Raw genomic sequence first — 19,782 nt, 5'->3', positions numbered from 1 at the left:
CCGAATCGTCTTTTCTCCATCCTGGACCCCTCCCGTCTCGGGCCGGACAACTCCGGCCTAAATCCCTGCCCCCAGGACCGTGGCGGGGCCACAGTTACCCGGGAACCTGGCGCGGGTCCCAGCGCACGTCATCCCACCTCCCTAGGAAAGTCAGCGAGCATTTATTCGACACCTAGTTTGTGTCAGGCACTGTGAGCAGGGCCCTACTCCCACCAAATACCTAAAATCCTGGGTGGCTCTAAGTAACACCGAGCCTGGGCACTGCAAAGGGCACTGGAGCTGGAGTTCAGGGGTCCGAGTTCAAATCTTACTCTGGTACTTACTTACTGCCTGTGTGACTTTGGTCAAGTCACTCAATTTCTTAATCTACACCCGAATGCCCTCCTAAGAAGAGAATTTAAGGGCCTATCAGTTTGTGACCTCCTTCACGCATAAGGGAATTGAGAATCCGGGTGCCATGTTCACAGGGAAGAAAAATCTCTGCAGAAAAGGCTACCCTCATTATCCCTGTTGTTTTTTGGTGGGGGTGGAATGTGGAGATGTAATATTGATGCTAGGAACTGAAAAAGCATATACTGGGACAGAGGAAACAGGGTTAGGCTAGGAGACAAAACATGATTTGGAGGTAGGTGTTGGGCAGCGCTGACCCACTGAAACAAGGAAAACTGTCAACCAGGAAGCAACAGGTCAGAGGCAGCAGGAAGGCGAGCAGAGGAACTGGGCAGGGAGCTCAGGCACTGCTCCCATTGGGCAGTACCTGCTCCAGCAGCTGCCCTAATTACTGAGACATTTATAGCCAAAATGTAGGCTAGCTCTCATGCTAGCTTGAGCTGAAGCAGCAAAATTCCAATTTCCATTCTATTGCACATCTACACAATGTTGGCACCACTGTTTTCCTTTCTGATCCCACCGGTGCAACATTTTCAAAGCTTTTTTTCCTTCTTCACAGTCCTATTGTCTTTATAGAAAGATAGTGCACCTCAAAAGTACACACACTTTTTGGTGCCCTCCATATCACCCAAGCTTACCATCTGTGCATTTCAAAGCACGAAGTTTTAAGTGCTGTTCAATTTCCATGAACTCCAAAATCTAAGTTTCATTGAGGCAATTCATTGTGAGCCTAAGATGCTCCAGAATCAGTATCTCAGAGGCTTCCAGAGAAATAGCCCTTGATGACCTTTCTCTCCCCTTCTGTAAAGCTCCCTCTTCAAAAAGCTTTTTTCTACCTAGTTTGTAGCCCTTTCTCACCAAAACATATAAACCACTCGACTATCTAGTTACAAAATGTCAAGGTACATACTGGTCCCTTTTTCCCCAAGGTTGGCTCAGTGGCCTCCTTTACAGTCACACAGAAAAGTATTTCCTGCTTTTGTCAAGGACTTCAATTCTGAAGTTTTTTTTTTCATTTTGTCAAATGAACCATTTTCAAACATGTAGGAAAACTACCTTTAAGATTAGCTAGGAAAAGTATGACTTGACTCTCCTTTCTTAGAGAACATGAAGACTTAAGAGCTTTAGAGCCTATTTTAAAGTAATCAGGGAGTTCACAGAGAAGTGTTTGTTATAAGCAAAGAAGAAAACTTGTTTAAAACTTGGACTAGGGTCTGGAACCTCTGCCCCAGCTGACATGGGAAGACTTCATATTCATTCCTTCCCTTAGAAATTCTCACTACATTTCAATAAAGTGACAAAGAAACTAGAAAAAGAAGATCTGGCCCTGCTCTGGCAAAAAGCACTAGCTAAAAGTGTCAAAGCCACAGTGTGTTTTCTGGTTCGTACTTGACATAGAGAACCAAAGGGGACCTATCTGTAATGGCAGCCAAAGTCTGGCCTGGGTTTAGGGGATAAGAAGTTAGTCCACTCGACAGAGATTTGTTATATTTTAATAAGAACATGGAAACCCCAATCAGCCCTTCACAAAATGAAAATACAGAAAATGAAATTAAAAGTATTCTACAGTAAATGACTTTTATTTTTTAAAAAATGAAGTAACTGTGAACATATAAACAAGCCTGCAGGGGGCACTACAGTACAGCTGAAAAGAAGGTAGATACACTTCCCAATGTACTTATTATGGGACAATGAAATCCATCATTTTCAAATGCTGACATTTAAATCTGAATAAAACTCCATTGAGCTGTAAAGTTTTGTTGAAAATATTTCTGGACAAAAAACCTGATGTTAGAAATTAAATTTTCTTTCATGTTTGGAAAGTATTCTGAGTCCCAGGGGAATGCTGGTAACAGGTGGGATGACTCCTGGAGTCACCAGCGAAGGGACACACACACCACAGCTCACAGACATGACAAAAGTTCATTCTTGGTTTTACTGTTCCCTCTCTGTAGAGACTGCTGGGATGGGAGGGGGAGAAAGGAAAGAAACCCTAAGAAGCCAATTCTTTTGAGCTCTGCTTTGGCTAATTTTGTGCTATTATGGACATTTAATTCCTAAAAATCATTTTTCTTCAAAGATTTTATTGAAAGGAAGACTAAATGTAATGTGCCTTTCCTCATAATCCAGGAAAACAGTTGTGGTATTTCAAAAATTCTAAAAATATCTACTTTCATGAAATAGTAACTGTTTCACTACAAACCTAGTTTTTCACTAAATACACAATTCTCCTATTCCTGGAGCCTCCTGGGAAAAGCAGTGGGTTCTCCCTGGGTTCTGCAAGTCTACGGTGTACACGGGAGGGAGTATGGGGACAGTTTCATCCCTCTTCCTCAGGGTGGGTCACACAAAAGGTCATATGTAGAGATACGCTGTCAGGCTTCTATGGGTCACGCTGCGGCAAATGCCACCTACTGTACCTGCTATCAGACCCCCCCACCTCCAAACATATTCCCTACTAACTAGGCATGAGGAAAGAAAAGGAAAAAAAAGGAGGAAAAAAGTGCCCACATTCTTGGTTTTGACTCTCTAATCACAAGAATATGCAGGAAAACCCAGTGGTGTTTAGGTGATCTGGATTCCCAAAAGGCCGCAGGATGGGGGATGTGGCACCCTCGGCTTGAAGTCTGGAATTGTGTGTGTAACAGTGCGACTTTCCCGTTTCAACCATCAGTGTTTGAGGCAGCGTAGAAAACAGTGGCTGGAGAGTTTGTAATACTGACCGCACTGGCTCCCAGTGAGGGGGTCCCTGCTCCAGCAGAGACTCTCACCCGTTCCCTGTAAGTACTGTGAGTGAAAGGCCTGCTTCACAAGGGTTTGGAAACTAGCCACAACTAAGACCTCGCCAGTTTGGATTCATGAGCCTTCAGTGTGCCAACAGCATCCTTCACTGCGTGGTAAATGATATTCTTCACCTGGGAGATCAAAAGGACAGAGTCAGTCCCTGCCTAGCCCTGTGCAGACAGATGAGTGCTGTGCTCTAACTGTAATACCATCTTCTTAGTGCAAAGCATGGTGTTGAACATACCACTGAGATACTTGTGAAATCCAGCCCTCCTGTGGCCCCCCAACTTAAATATTATCAACAATATCTAGAGCTACACTCAAGAACTGAGATCCCAGCATCAAAATGAACTTTCTTAAAATATGGAACTGAAGGTGACAACTTCCAAACAAACAAGATACCTTCACCTGATACAGTGCCCTCAGGCAGTGACTGAGCCAGGCAAGTAAAGTGCTTCTAGTCCAGAGCTATTGGATCTCCTTACTCTTCATTATTTGTATGTTAAAAAGCTAGGTGTACTTGTAGGTGCCATGGTCCTGACCTTTAAATTTCAGAGTTTAAGGAGGGCATGAAAGATAAAAGAAATTCAGTTCAGTAGTTTCCCAGTCATGTCTGACTCTGTGACAACATTTGGAGTTTTCTTGGCAAAGATACTAGAGTGGTTTGCCATTTCTTTTTCCAGCTCATTTTACAAATGAGGAAACTGAAGCAAAAAGGATTAAGTGACTTGCCTAGGGTCACACAGCTACTAAGTGTCTGAGGCTGGATTTGAACTCAGGTCCTCCTGACCCAGGCCCAGTGTTCCACTGCGCTGCCTAGCTGCCTCTATAAGAGAAATATGGCAGAGCAAATCAAATCAATATCTAACCCAATTCTGGGCAAGGAAGTTGGAACTCTAACGGGAGAATCAGGAATTCTCTGTGCCTAAGAGTCCATTTTCTGATGGATCTCTTGGATGGCCATACTTCAAGAGTCATCTGACTGGTGACAATGAGATCATTAACCACATTTTTTTCATAGTCAGGGCTTGGAGGATTTTTTACCTAAAAAAAACAATCTGTTTTCAAGGAGGACCATTTCCCACAAAACAAGATCCTTTTTACTCCATTTGGCAGATACTTATCGGCAAAATGTTCTATTTGGTAGGTGCAGGTAGATTTCAGACAGTTATTAGCACCAATAATGTCTCCTAAAGTAGAATAAAAACTAACTACACCCAAAGAGATGTTAGGTTGAAAAAATAAGTGTACTCTTTAAAAACAAAATCTTGGAGCAATGTGGTTTAGGCAGATCTAGGACATTTCTAGAAAGGCTAGTCTCCCCTGGCACATTCCTCTACAGTTTCTCCCAGAAAATGTGGAGTGTGTCTGTGGGGACTCATAATCACCTGCAGTTTATCCTCATGATTTGTGTGGGTGTTGGACAGGTGTCTGAACTCCTGCGTCAAGCGGAAACAGTGCTTTACATGTTCAGGAGATACAAAATCTTCTGCCACTTTTATGCAACTGTACAGATTATGAACCTGAAAAAAATATAAGGAAAGTAATAGGTAGGCATTGGAAGACATAGCAAAAAACTGAATGTTCTAACATTAGCCACTTTACATCTTGCCTTACTATGCAAGAAATATAGGGGCAACTCCTATATACTAGAAGAATACAAGCAGCAGCATGGGAAACTGGGTTCTCGAGAAAATACAGCTGCTACAGAGTGTCAGCTAAGTTAGAGATTCTATGCAGTTCAACCTTCTGGATTTCGAATGGTCAAAATTTTGTTTCAACTAACTCAAATTTGATGTTCTTCTGCCTAGACAGCATTATACCTACTTGGTGAGGGGCTCCTGCAGGTATGAAGACAGCATCTCCCAGGAACTGCACAATTGCCCAGCCCTGCACTCCATATTCTTCATAGAGACGTTTACGAAGGGTCTGGTCCAGGTACCAGCTTTGGTCATGGATTGGGTCATGATCTGGAGGATTTTCTTGTCCTTGTTCTTCTCCGACCTAATGCCAGGCACCAAAGGGAAATGTGGATGATCCATAAAGTGACAGAAATCACATCCTACAGAGCTACCTGACATCCTCAAGTAGGAGTCTGAGATAATCCTGAGCTAAAAAGTACTCTGGCCACATCTTGTGGGCAGGAATTTAGGTCAAATGGACATTTAATACAAGGCACAAAGAAGCGTGCCTAGAACATAAGCATTTTAAAGTACACGTTGCAGCAGTCAGGGGGCAGAACCGACAATAAAAGATGTCAAGACATTAGGTTCATAAAAAGATTAATATCCTAAGAAATCCTAGGTGAGGGGCAAGCTGTGCAGGCCATGTCACAAAGGCTCAGTTCAGTCTTTTCTGTGGCAACCAGAATTATTTCTGTGAATGTGAAAAGGGGTTGGCAGACACCTCCCCACCTTTCGGAGAAGTTCCCGGATCTTCTCAGCATCCTTAGCTGCATAGATATGCCATAATGCTCCAGGTTTCTCATTCCCTTCATGAATCCGCTGTTTTGTCACCTCATCAGCATCACCCTCATCAATAGTCTTTAGCACCTCTGAAAGGGCAAACAGAAATTGTAAACAGATCTCTACCAGCTGGACCCAGTCAGTTGTTTGCCACAGACTGAAAAAAAAAAAGTGGAGTCCACTGATTGCAAAATCGCAAGTTCAGTTTCTTTCTGGAGAACTTTAGAAGATAAATCAGAAGATCAAAATGCCACATAGCACATCACTAAGCTTTCAGGAAGAACAACTTAAACCTTCTATTGGTAGACCCTTTCTCTTTTCTTAAGGAAGGCACTCTCAATGCTCCTGAGGGACTCCCCCCAAAAGTGTTTTGGTGCCTGCCAGACTGTAGTCATTTCTTATATCTAATCTGAAGTCTATATCCTGACATGGTGGGGTGCATTCCATAAGAGGTCCTATACACTGCTCAGGGATTTAAGGAAAAGGATAGCAAATATTTCCTACCAAGAACTTGATAATAATAGCTAATTATGACAATAATAATGACAATAATTAACATATATAGGGTTCACTATGCACCAGGCATCATGCAAAGCACTTTATAATTATTATATCATTTGGTCCTTCCAACAACCCTGGGAATTATGTGCTATTATTATTAAGTGCTATTTACAGGTAAGGAAACTGAGGCAGCGAATGGTTTAGTGACTTGCCCAGGTATCTGAAGCTTGACTGGAACTCAAGACCTCCTGACTCCAGGCCTAGTGCTCTATCTACTGTGCCACCAACCAGCTCCTACTTGCTACAACCTTGAAGCAATATAGGATATAGGACAATATGTCAATGAATATCTTGGGGATGTTACCTTCATCATGAGCTCCCTCCCCAATGGGGATCCCAACATACACCATCACATTAACTGCATCAGACACATCTAAGTGCAAGTTTGTTGTACCAACTCTTCTATCTTCTGCAGTGATTAAACCTAAAGGTAAAAGAAAAATTAGTTTGAAAAGCCAATATTCTAAATAATACAAACTCTTGGCCAAGAACATGGGTTAGAACGGCTTTATATGAGTAATGAGGTTCTGTTTTAAGATTGTTTCCAAAGAAATTACTGCCTTGAAAACTTTTCCAGTTCATTTCAGCAATTACTCCTAAACAAGTTAACACAGTGGACAGATAGCACTAACATAGTAAATGCTCCAAATCAAATCTTTGCCTCAACAACCAGCTTCCACCAAAACAAATCATACCAAAAAATAAAAAAAAAAATACTACTTCACTTTTCCCATTTAAAACTGAAAAGATAATAAAGTTGGGCTCAATGACATCTATGAAAGACTCCTTCCCTTCCCCTGTGATGTCCATCACTAGGACTCCCGTTGACATGCCGGTATCTTGACAAAGACAAACTTCTTCATACAACTGAGTCATATTTCTTTAACAATAAAAACTCACATTTATATGGTGTTTTCCAATTTAAAAACCAAATAGGTACTGTATGACTATTTCAGTTTTACAGATAAAAGGGTACTTTCCACCTACTGGGGGAACAAATAGAAGTACCTAAATCAGTATGAAAAAAATAAAAAATAAAACTGTCAATAATATTCAGATTAGGGGGTGGCTAGATGGTGCAGTGAATAGAGCACCAACCCTGGAGTCAGGAGGACCTGAGTTCAAATCCGACCTCAGACACTTAACACAAAAAACTAGCCGTGTGACCTTGGGCAAGTCACTTAACCCCAACTGTCCTCCAAAAAACAAACAAAAAAAAAAGATTGAAAAAAAATTTCAGATTATTGCCATAAATAAAGGATCACTTGTGATACTGGCTCCTAGCCAGAAATGGTTCCTGGTTCCTTACTACCCATAAATCATTCTTTAGCTGTTAAAACTAGAGGCATCAGAGGGGGCATCCCTGGGTCCATCCCCTCATACCATAGGCATTGTACATCTTGGGACCTAAATCAGGTCGTACAAAATAGCTGGGTAGTCTAGAAGCCAAATTCAGTCTTCCGTCTCGCTTGGTATACTCTGGCAGAGGGAGGTTCTCCATCAGATCCTCAAACCTAAAGAAGGGCAAGAGAGAAGAGAGGACATACTGTGCTACAGAAGAAAAGCCCACTAAGTTAAAGTTTCCCTGGATTCAAGGAGCTACGATTTCATGAATGGGGACATTGCTCAGACAAAATGGACGGTAAGCTTTCTCTGCTTGTCTTAGGAGACAGTTTCAAGTTGCTGTGGCTGAAACAATTCATATCCTTGTAGCTGGTGTTCTAGTGATGTTCAAAAGTTCATCCCTTGTAACTCTGTTTCTCTTGTCACAGACCGATTTAGTTTGCTAACCTTGTAGGCATCATGTCTCGGAAATCCTCCCCTGGAGGCCAGTCTTTGAGCTTCAGTACCATTGGCTGCCCATCTTCTGACCTTAGCCGTTCTGTGAGAGATAAAAGTAGTCATTTACTAGCCCTGGCTCAATGAACTGAATGATGCAAAATCTCCTGATGCTCAACCTCACAGAAGATTAGCTTTTTTATTTTCAGTTCTGTCCCCTACAGTGGACTAGATGTACCACTTTTCCCCTGCCCACAGCTTCAAAGATCAATACACTCCTGGCTAAAAGGGGCTCCATTGTTTGCCAGTGACAACAAACCTTGCTGGACCACAAACAGGGCTAGGAATCTATTCCATTAGATGGGCTTCTGTTGTGGCCAGTCTAAGGACAAGATTTCCCCACCATGCTACAGTGACCTCTGTGGCTGTTTCTACAGGGGCATGCTGTGCTGAAGAGCAATATTGGGAAGACAGAGAGCTGGCTTTCTTCCCAGCTTGCACTTAGTGGATATGACCTCAAAGCCACTTACTGCATATGATTTCGAAACCATCCCAGAAGTCACGCACTTTCACATCAGAAATTATAGCACAGTTTCTACAATTTACTAGGTCCACATCTTGATCTCCAAATTCTTGGCTAAAAGCTTCTGGCTTCCAAAGTTCAGATTTGAGCTTCTTATGCACCCCAGAAACAAGGACAGGCTGTGGAAAGAAATACCTTGATCAGCAGGGTCATGAAAAACACTAGGAGCCACTGGGGCTGAGGAGGAACAGGAATAAGGATCCCTTAGTAACATTTCTTCCTCCTCCTCCTTCTCTTCTTTCTCCTGAGTTCTTTAGCTTGACATCTCTATTATGCGATCTCTGATTTTAACATCAGCTAAGGCTTATAGGCACTGCCTCCACTCTATTATTATCACCTTTTCCTCCACCTTCCAGGTCCAATCAAATCACTTCTGTTGCTCTGGATACCTACTGCTTTACAAAAGAAAGGTGGTAGGCCAAACACTGACAAAATCAACTTTTAGCAACATTTCATATTTGTAAAGGATTAACTTCAGAAATCCCTCACCCTAGGGGCGGCTGGGTAGCACAGCGAGTAAGAGCACCAGCTCCCGTTTCGGGATGACCTGGGGATCAAACCTGGGCTCAGATACTTAGATACTTGAGCAAGTTACTTAACCCTGATTGCTTTAAAAAAAAAAAAAAAGAAATCCCTCACCCTTTCCCTTTCTTATGCATCTGAAATATCTCTAAATAAATGACTGCTTTAACACATACTTGGTATAGCCAAGAAATATTTCCCTGGAAAAGTGTTATATTCCACCCCCGCCCCGTCCCCCTGCAAAACACACACACACACACATTACACCTAATGTTGCTTTTTCCCCCCCAAAGATAACATTCAAGGCAGATCACTAATTTCCTAAGAATTTCCATGGTCTTTTCCAGAACTCTGAGTGTCAGAGAGCTTTTAATCAAAGGTTCTCTAAAAGTAATACTACCTACAAGAATCCAGTTATTCTGTCACTAGTTCTCCCTCCCTCACCTTTTCTCAACCCCACTAAGTATTTCCCTGAGATATGGTACAGACTGGATATTCCCTGGAATAGCAGCCAGGCCCAAACCACAACCAGCTGGCCATATGTTTTCTGTGGGTCCAAGGCTCAAACTGACCTGGCCTTGCTTCCAACACTCTCGAAAGATCTTCCAATTGTTTTTGTTGCTGGGGTCATGGAGACACAGGAGCCTCCCATCACAGAGCCATGAGTGGGAGGTGTGTGGGTCCAGCACATTCAGTCCCATCACCATCTCCTTCACCTCTTTCTGGGTGTCGGTGAGGTTACTGGCCCGTTTTGCAGCATCAGAAGTTTTTTTATTTTCTACCACTGAGGCAATGATGTGGTCGAGGAAGTTGGGAAGACTGGCCTTGTTCTTCACCCCCTGAGAGACAGAAGCCCAACATCTATATTTAGTTTCACAATCATCAGCAAAAGAGATGGTCAAACAACTCATACTAATACAGAAAAACAGTCACTGACCTAGCTAGCCTTATTCTATGTAGGTTCTTGAAACATCCCTTATCAAATGGGGGGAGTATTAAGAAGCACTGTAATTTTTCTACTCATCCTACCTTTCACCCAGGGGCACAGTAAGTCTATAATATATAAAGACCTAAGAAATCATTCTGATAGTTAAGAGTATGTCATGGTAATAAACCTGTGTGTGCGTTGTAGACATCAAAAAAGTTGTCAAAAACACTTATATCTTGAGCCTAATTCTCCTTTAGAAACATAGTTCCCTGTCCAGTCAAAAGACTATCAGATAACCCAAATGAGACACATCTACCCCTACTTTACTTTTTTTTGCCAGTGCTACATAATTTTACTCCTAAGAAGGGAATGGTCCAATTTCCGCTCTATTCCTCCCCAGCAAAAGCAACGAGATGATGCCTCACTGCATTTCAGAGATTACAGAATCTGGCATTTTCACAAAGCTTTAACAGCACAGAAGGAGCCTTTCAGTATGGCTTTCAAGCTGGAGACCTACACAAAAATGAAGCCATTAAACCTTTCATCAAAGATCCTTTCATGGGATCCAAGGGTTACTGTGGTATCTGATATAACTGAACTGTAGGAAATGAAAGATATGAAGGATTCAAAGAAATATGGTAGGACTTGTATGAACTGATGCAGAGAGAATTAAAGCAGATCCAAAAGAACAATATGTCCGAATAATATAATGTCAATGAAAGCAATGAAAAAAAAACCGAATGAAAGTCAACAGAATTAAGTTGAATGTAGTAGCCAAGTTGATTCCAGATGCCTGATATTAGAGCATGCTGCCTTCTTTTCTGTTCAAGAAGTGGTGATCATTGAAATGTTAAATATGAAAACAAAACAAAAAAAAGATTCAATGGCTGAAACTATGGAGAGTATACACACTGTTGAAGACGCTGAGAAGACTGGAGGGAAAGGTATGCTGGTGTCCAAGGAGGCCTGGGGAAGCTTTCCGGGTCCGGAATGCAGGAGGTCTCGAAGGCTGGAGCCTTCTGTTTTGTTGTTTGAGGCAGCAGGACCCAGTAGTAGGCTATTAAAGAGCTTTGGAGTTAATGGAGAAACCTTTGCTGTCGAATTGAATGAATCCAGCCCAAAGGGAGAATGAGATTCTTTACTGAGGACTGATCGCAGTGATCCAGCTTCTGTAAGAAAAGAATCATAAGCAGGAGGTAAGTAAAGACAATGTAATGAAGGGAACAGAGAAAGTGAATTTCTGAAATGCTGTAACACAGAGTGACAACCATGAAAACAATGGGAAAAGTAGAAAAGAACAAGGGCTTTTCAATTTACAACCTTTGTCAGGGAGGGAAAGATGATACTGTACATTTAAGGGACAACCAACAGTGAACACACGCAGTGTGCTTTATCACTTTCCTCTCTTCCATCTTACTTCCTGTTTTTGCCATCTCTTTTCATCCTAATCTCTCACTCACTGCTGGGTTAACTCTTAGTTATTAGCTCTCATTTTACATTTTTCCCTAGGTCTCTGCCCTCCTCCATGTGGTCCCTTGTGCCATGACATCTTCCTGGAGAGAAGTCAGACAAGACTGCATTGTTCTGTATGACCAGGCACATGCAATTCAATTCCTGCACTCATCCAATGCTTGGGGGTAAATGTGCCAATTCAGTGACCACTGCCATGACCTTTGCTTCTTACCTTCTGATTGAATCCGATTTACCTACCTTTTGTTTCTTCCTTTGCTTTCTGTGTTGCTAAATCTGCCAGCCAGTGCAGAGCAGAGGATGGCGGTGTTGTTTCAGGGCAGAGCGGCCTGCTGGCCTTTGTCTCACTACTGCTACTTGACGTCTCTGTTTTTAGTGCCTCCTCACCCCTGCTATCCACAGTGTCAGGTTTGGGTATAAGGTCAGACTCTGGAGTCGTCACCCCTGCTGTACCTCCTCCACTGGAGAAGGGAGTTTCATTTCCAGAAGAGGAAGCACTGGGATTTATACTGGGAAGCTGAAACATATATAGTCATTAACTGTACTTGGGGAAGAAAAATCGGTGAATCGCACACAGTAACACAGAAAGATACATAAAAACATAGCTATTGCACCATAATTGTTTTAAGACTAATTTAAAAATGCATTGCATTTTTCATATTGTCTGTCCTAACACTTCAACCCTGATAAAAATATAAACATTTCTGTGGACACCTTCATGTCTTACTTTCTTTCTACCTACCTACTCTTTCCCCTGCATTTTCAATTCCTATGCTTTCATTACTGGCTGTATTCTTCATCCTGAAAGGATTTTGGGATAAAATTAATCAACTTTAGGGTCTTTTTTAAACTCTGATTACACCAGGATTGCTGGGAATAGAGTCTGCAGGATGACAATTTCAAACAAATGAATCAGTCTTTATCACTAGGCTTGGAGATAATGATGCCACAGACAGTGATTGTGTGTGCTTGTGCAGTGTGGCTGAACAGACCAATGGAGTTTAAACAAGTGTTTTCCACACTGTGAACATGCAAAGACTTGGACTCAGAGCAATCTTGACTCTTAAGTCAAAGGTATCTTAATACTCCACCTGTATCAGAACTGAGCACAGACTAATGAAGGAAAGGAAACCAGGAAGTCACTGGGAAATTTCTAAAGTGCTCATTGGTTCCTAGGAGATGAGCTACAACAAGTTTTGGGTCTTTTTCCAGAGGAGTCTCTTATAACCTCAAAGGGAGGTCTGGGAACAAGAAGGATTTAGTAAGGTTATCTCAGACATAAGGAGCTTAACTTCAATAAACAGCTATGTTCCATAGTTGCTTTAGAATACATGTAACTTTTCTTTGTCCTTTTTTTTTAAGAGGACCAGTGACATCACGGGTGATATCCTGACTTGCTCATAAACTGTATTTAAGTGAGGTAGAGTTGCACAAAGTCATCAGCCTCACTCTCTCATCCATAGTCATCAAAGTTCAGTGGCAGGACAAAAGTCAAGCCAACTGGCCCAGGATGCAGTGGATGACCTTGGTGTCTCTGATGCCTGACCAAGCTCTAAGCAACTGCTTCAGCTGACATAGTTTACAGTTAATCCATAAGTAGCTTCCTGACTTGCTTACCTGTGAAATCCCATTAGTGACAGCAGGTCTCAATACAGATTTATTCTGACGACTAATGCAAGGGCAGTTGGCTTTAATTCCCCACTTGCCCCGGGCTGCATGTACCATATCTCCAATATTGTAAAGAGCTGAAAAGAAAGTGAAATATGATTTGCCCGGAAAACATGTGAAAGATAGGCCAGGGAGAGGAACTTTAGGGAATCCGTGTGTTAGAGATCTTTAGACAAAGGGCAGATGTCAACCTGAAAACTTCAGAAAATTAATTACTAACACAGCAAGAGAGAGAATTCTATCCCTAAATTTGACAAGCATTCTTTCTCTATAAGTATTTATGAAAACGCTGAAATGTCACCTAAATGGCAAACAATTCTTGAGTAAAAGGAAAAGCAGGTGATAGTTCTTTGGATTTACTTTTATTTATAGCACATATTTAAAAATAAAAGCTTAGACATACAGATCTGATAGAGGAAACCCAAAACTAAACTTATATCATGAACCAATCACAAGTATCTATTAATACTATTTAGTTAGTCCCTTCACATAACAAAATGAAAGTATTAAGTTTTTGTAATAAGAATGTAAATTTTAAAGATCTTCCCTGCCCCTAGGCTAATGTGCACCTGAAGCCTGGGGTGGGGGAGGCTTGTTTTTCAGTAGATACTTCTTGATTGGCCAGTGAGTCAATAAGGTTGTTACATTCTCTGAGCCAGGAGAAGGCTATATAAACCCTGATGTGTAGCTTTGTTTTGGGGCTCACTTTGAGAAGTGTTCTGTGATTTGATCTGGATTCTGGGAAGCCGTTTTCCTGAGCCCCCCGGCTTTGAAAAACCCAGAATGTGGAAACCCAGATGTTGACTGGGTATGGATGTAATGGTTGGAGAGTTTGGAAATCTGTCTACTTGATGTTTCTGTCTTGATAATTATGCCTGTATACTTTGAGGTTCAGGGTGCTGACCTTTTCTCCTGAACAAGGTAAACGATATATGTCTGACTGATTAAAGTAAGCTTGTTAACCCATTTTGAGTTGCTTTCCTTTAACAAAGCAGATCCAAGAACCTGTAGTAGCTGCAAACCCTGAGGACGCTTGGGGTGCTTGCTGCTACAGTTTTCAGTTACATTTTTCCTAAACAAACAAGAATGGATTTTCAAGTTTCAAAGAATCAGCACAACGTATAATATAACCTATATCAGATTGCTTGCTTTCTTGGGGAGAGGGGAGGGAAGGGAGAGAGGGAGAAAAATTTGGAACTCAAAATCTTACAAAAACGAATGTTGAAAACTATCTTTATGTGTAATTGGAAAAAATACTATTAAGTACAAAAAATAAATAATCAGTACAGAAGGCTTAAGGCCAGTGTCATTATTAAGGTTCTATGACTTTGTTTTTTTAAACCCTAATTTTTTTTTTTCTTTTTGGAGGGAGAGCAGGGCAATTGGGGTTAAGTGACTTGCCCAAGGTCACAGGACTAGTAAGTGTTAAGTGTCTGAAGTTGGATTTGAACTCTGGTGCTCCTGACTCCAGGGCCGGCTTCTATTCACTGAGTCACCTAGCCGCCCCATAAACCCTAATTTTTAAAGACCTGTATTGCAAATTTTACTAATGTAGTAGAAAACAAGTAGAAAGTAGTCTAGGACTTACCTGTGCCAGGGATGATTTGTGTGGGCATGAGATTCTCTGGTTCATGTGACTGCCCCTTTGCACACTTCAACCAAGAGAAAACCTCTTCATCACCAATCTCCTCTGTCTCTGAAATGGGAAGAGTCTTTATTACTTTTCTGGGTGTATTTCCTACTATGGACCTATGATATCCCTAATTCCTCTTCCTAAGTCATTAGTTACCCTCTTCAGATTTTCAGTTTCTCTAAAAAGAATGTATCTGAATGTCTGTGCAACCAGGCAATACTGAAGAAGCCAAGGAAGCAAGTGTGAAGACATTCTTGGCATGTGCTGCAGCAACCAACAAGGAAAAGCACAGGAAGGACATATTTTCTTGATTTGGTACAGGTTTTCCCAAGAGGTGAAAATTGGTAAAAAAAAAGTTATTCTGGAAAGAATGCTGACTGTGGAGTGAGTGGAAACAAGCAGGTCGTCCACATATGACCACTATGACCTCAGACATGTCTCCCCCTTACTTTCTGCTATGGTTTCCTCATCTATAAAAAGCAAGGGTTATTAGCAGGGATGATTCTTAAGATCCCTTTGAGATTTGATTCTATGATCCTGTGAGATGAATAAGCTGGTGAGTTTAGCCAATGATTGAGGCACAAGATAGTCTTATTATCTCCCCAAACCTTAGCCCTAAAACATCAACTCATTTCACCCCTTGAACAGATTCCAGTAAAACTTCCCTGTGTTCTCTTTTGAACAAGACAGGGAGAAAAAAATCACTTACCACTGCGTGGACGACTCTTCCTAAGTCGGTAGCAGTCCAGACAGACTCCAAATCCACATTTGCGACAAACCCAATGGATGTTGAAGAGGGTTGTTTCACATACATCACACATTTCTCTGACACCACGTACTGCTCGTTTCCATGCTACTTTTTCTGGAGAAGATCAAGAGGAATGTAATTTGTAGTTGCTAACCCAATAAAAAGCAGCAACTCTTCAAACTTGTCTATCTAGTGTTTTCAGGGTAAAAACCCTACCAGTCCATAAAATTAGTATCCCAGGAGACACAAAAGGCAGAATAAGTTTTTAAAAATGCTTCTAAACAGACTATAAAGAAAAAATCTGCAATAGAATCTATTTCAAATGGTCATGATCATGCCAAGATAATGGAATAAAGGGATATAAAGGCATTGCAGCTTTTGAGAAATGTCCCTGCAACTTTTGAGAATGGAAAATCAAGAAGCCTTCCTTCAATGAAACAAGGAGAGGTCATAATGTTGTTTCGAAGCAAACTTTACCTTGTTTTGAAAATAAGATGTGGCATTTTGTGTATGTGATCACGTAACGAATTCCCAATTTCCACTCAAGATTGGAAGGATCATAAATCAATTGACATGCCTTGGTACCAAAGAGCACTTTAAATAAGGAAAAACAACAGAGCACCATCTTCTTGTTCAAATAAAATGAAACATGGAGAATAAAACTGATTCATTAGCATCCAAATGGGGGGAAAGAATGCACTGGGTCTATTAGTCTCCAGAGGCCCTAACACAAAATTTCTGAATTTAGTTTCGATTCCTCAGTTAGGAAGACTGCTGTAAGTATAGGGAAAATTTCCTATATTCTAAAAGTGATTATTTCAGTCCAAAAGAGGGAAGAAAATGAAACACAAGTCCATTTAAGTAAAAGAAACAAGAGTTTCTTCAACTGGGCAGTATGAACTACAGAAAGGCAAGACTTACGGTGTGGCTCTACCATCATCATGGCCTCCTTTTCTGACATAACAAGCTGGCAAAACTGGTCGCCAACATTGGCCAATATGTATTTTGAGGTCTCCAGATCTATTCCTTCTGCAAGGGAGGAAGAGGGAATCCACAGGTTCATGGCTTCTGGGTCACTTTGCTGTGGACTTAAGAACCCTTCTACACGGAGGATGCCTTTCCGAGTGAAGATAAGCCTGTGAAGGAACAAAAGCTGGTCAAAAGCATGTTAGCCACAAAAATCAGCTCATACATGCAATTCTAGGGTCTGAAATCAGTTCAGGCTTCAAGAATAAAAATTCTCACTGAATTTGAAAATTTGACCTAAAGCGTTGGTTCTGTCCATCAGGTTGCTGATGCTCCCCACTCTGGCATACATTACCTCTGAAAATGAGAAAGGCTGGGAACGATTTTTAGGGGTCTTAAGCTTTTTATAAATGACTGCAAAAACTCCCACAAGTTCCTTTATTTAAAACAAATGTTCCCTCTGAGTGCTTCAACTCCCGTTTTCTCTATAATGAAAGAAATAGTGTAATGGGGAAATGGAGGAAATAAGCAGCTTTTCTACTTCTGTTTCCTTAGTGGTGGTGGTTGTTACATATCTAAGAAAAATGGCTATTATTCAGTAAAGGCATGGGATCTTTCCAAGGCCTAGTGCCAATTCTCTGTGCTTCAGTGGCATATTTACATGTGCCTGAATATACCCTACAGCTCTCCTTTCTCAACCACAAGTCAAGTTACTCTGGAGATTGAACAAAGGAAGAAGGCACAGCAGCAGACCAGGAATATGGGATAGCCTCATTCTCCTTAACTTAATTCAAATAGGGAAACTAAACTGAGCTGGACGGCTGATGGCTAAAGCTCACAAACCTCAGAGCTTTAATCCTCCAAAGGTAAACTTGTAACAATGCAACAACTAAGTTATGCCTGTATGAGGCAGTACCATCGCAGAATTGAAATGCCAAAGATATTCACTATCCCATTTCAATAAGCCTGTGTTAAAAACTTAGAACACTCCAGAATTCAAGAGAATCTATTTTTTGAACTCTTAGAACTGTCACTACCACAGAGAAAGAACCAAAGGCACCCAAACCTAATGGGATGGGGCTGGATCCATGATTTCATTGGCACAACAAAGTCCTAGGTGAAGTCCCCCTCTCTACCAGCACAGTCCAGCGCTTGCTTTGGGTGCAGGGGTCTTAACTTGTTGTCCATGAACCCCTGTAAACTTGGATGGGAAAAATAAATTAAACCTTCATTTTTTTACTAACCTCTAACTGAAATTTAGCATTTCTTCCAATTATGAATAAAAACTCCCCATCATTTCTGTAGAAGAGGCCACAAGCTCCAGACTGTCAAAGGGGCCCACAACCCAAAAAAGGCACAGCTCTGAAGGGACACACCCAAGTCGAGATGAGGATTCTTCCATCCTCCATCCATCATTCTATCACAGAATCTTGGTTGATCCATTTTACTGGAACTTCCATTTTACAGATTTAAATAATATTTTAGAGATTTTAAACCGAGACCCAAGATTCAGTTGCTATACTAAATACCAGGGGCAGCTAATTTCTTCTTTGGGCAATATGATGTGATGGAAAGAATGGGGAACAATCTCGGCATCAGATTTTGGTTCTTACTGGCACATACTCAAGGTATGTGCTTGGCCAAATACTCTCTTTTTAAGCCTTAATTTCCTTATCTATAAAATAGTACTGCTTGCAATCTCTCTTATAGCACCATTTACAAGATCAAATGAAAGAGTACTCTGTAAACTTTAAAGTACATGAGTGGTAGAAGCAGGACAGGTTATGTTTACAAATCTCAGGACCTGAGAATGATAGGTAGAGTCTTGTTGGGGTAGGGGGAAGGGGTGAGAGGAGGAAGAGAGGGGGAGAGGAGGGGGAGAGAGAGAGAGAGAGACAGAGAGAGAGAGAGAGAGAGACAGAGAGAGAGAGAGGGAGAGAGACAGAGACAAACACACACACACACACACACACACACACACACACACACACACACACACACACACACACGGGACGTGGGGGGGGAGGCATGCAGACAAAACAGCTGACTCTCAGCACCTCCGAAAGTGAAAGAATCGGCAGGCCACAGTGGAATCATCTTGTTCTTGCTCCTTAAACTTTCGGTATCGCTCCAGGCGGCACTCGCGACACTTATGCAGGTGAGGGGCTACATTAATGCAGGATCCATCTTGAAGGAAAGGCTCTCCTGACTGTTTGAGCTTTCTCACCTTGCTCATGTCTTTCAGCACAGACTGGCCAACTGTGGTGGGAAAGAGAGAGAGGGAAAATAAACAAACAAAAAAAAACAACAAACGTTGGTCAAAATAGCCTGACACAAAAGCTAGGATTTGACTGGCAACTATCCTCAAAGGACATTACTCAATTTTCTCTTTGTCAAGACAGCTACTGGCTCCAGAGTCCATCACCTGGCTTACTGCTGACTTTTTGCTACTTACTTAGTCTAACTAAAAAAGTATAACTTACCTGTCTATTTCCTCTCCAATTTGCTCACTCAGAGGCAGAGGAGAGGGAAAGGACACAACAGCTAGAAAATAAGGACAGCAGAGAGCTTGGGAAAGGAGTTATCCTGGCTAGTACAATACCATATTGGCTGTTCCACCCCAAAGATGTGGAATGAATGCAAGTGACCAGGGACTCCACAACAGACTGGTTGTCCTAACTGACCCCAATCAATCCATGCTATCAATGTTTTAAACCCCATGAGCTTCAAAAGCATATCCCCTTCCCCATTAATAACACGTATTCTTCCCAGGTGAACCATAACTTCACTTTGTATCATTAAAAAAAAAACATCTTTATACCATTCTTGATCAGAACTACATATCTCAAGAATGTTTTCTTTCCAAGCCAAAGAACCTAATATTTTGACCAAGGAAGCAAAGATGAGGGGTAGTTTAATTCTCTTCATATCTATTTACAAAGGACTGACTTGAAAGCTGGCTCTCTACCTACTATTTGACCTTGCTTTTCACCCAAATCAGAATGATGTGAAAGTACTTGGACACTGAGCCGATAACCTTGTGCATACTATTGTGATTAGCTCCAAACCACTGTAATTAAAGGCCCCAGCATAACACAAAAAAGTGTATGTAGAGCCAACATCCCTTTCACGTGGAGAATGGTAATGGACTAGTCTCCACATTTGCTAAAACAAGGGAAGATGGGCTCAAACTGAAGCAAGAGTGATGGAAAATAAAGAAACACTTCCAGATTTAAAAAAAAAAAATCAATGGAACAGCATTTACAGGGACTACTGCCAAGAAAG

At 41.5% G+C, this 19,782-nt stretch overlaps 1 protein-coding gene across 1 annotated transcript in view; it reads right to left on the bottom strand.

Moving 5' to 3' along the window:
- Positions 1–1,867: 1,867 nt before the first annotated feature.
- The window catches only part of KDM3B (lysine demethylase 3B), a 55,161-nt gene continuing 37,246 nt past the window's right edge, over positions 1,868–19,782 (bottom strand). Inside the window, exons 9-24 of the mRNA XM_069104305.1 lie at positions 18,555–18,756; positions 16,453–16,667; positions 15,493–15,645; positions 14,739–14,846; positions 13,100–13,227; positions 11,723–11,999; positions 10,925–11,181; positions 9,657–9,923; positions 8,510–8,681; positions 7,992–8,082; positions 7,584–7,714; positions 6,505–6,624; positions 5,589–5,728; positions 5,002–5,178; positions 4,563–4,697; positions 1,868–3,305 (exon numbers count right to left, since the gene is read on the bottom strand). Coding sequence (XP_068960406.1) covers positions 3,225–3,305; positions 4,563–4,697; positions 5,002–5,178; positions 5,589–5,728; positions 6,505–6,624; positions 7,584–7,714; positions 7,992–8,082; positions 8,510–8,681; positions 9,657–9,923; positions 10,925–11,181; positions 11,723–11,999; positions 13,100–13,227; positions 14,739–14,846; positions 15,493–15,645; positions 16,453–16,667; positions 18,555–18,756 — 2,654 coding nt within the window. The 3' untranslated portion in view covers positions 1,868–3,224. The remainder of the gene's footprint in view (positions 3,306–4,562; positions 4,698–5,001; positions 5,179–5,588; positions 5,729–6,504; positions 6,625–7,583; positions 7,715–7,991; positions 8,083–8,509; positions 8,682–9,656; positions 9,924–10,924; positions 11,182–11,722; positions 12,000–13,099; positions 13,228–14,738; positions 14,847–15,492; positions 15,646–16,452; positions 16,668–18,554; positions 18,757–19,782) is intronic.

Source organism: Petaurus breviceps, unplaced genomic scaffold (assembly GCF_028583685.1).
Source record: "Petaurus breviceps papuanus isolate PSGF00001 unplaced genomic scaffold, PetGlider_PUasm1.0 685, whole genome shotgun sequence".
Taxonomy (NCBI): domain Eukaryota; kingdom Metazoa; phylum Chordata; class Mammalia; order Diprotodontia; family Petauridae; genus Petaurus; species Petaurus breviceps.
This window is presented reverse-complemented; position numbering and strand designations above follow the sequence as displayed.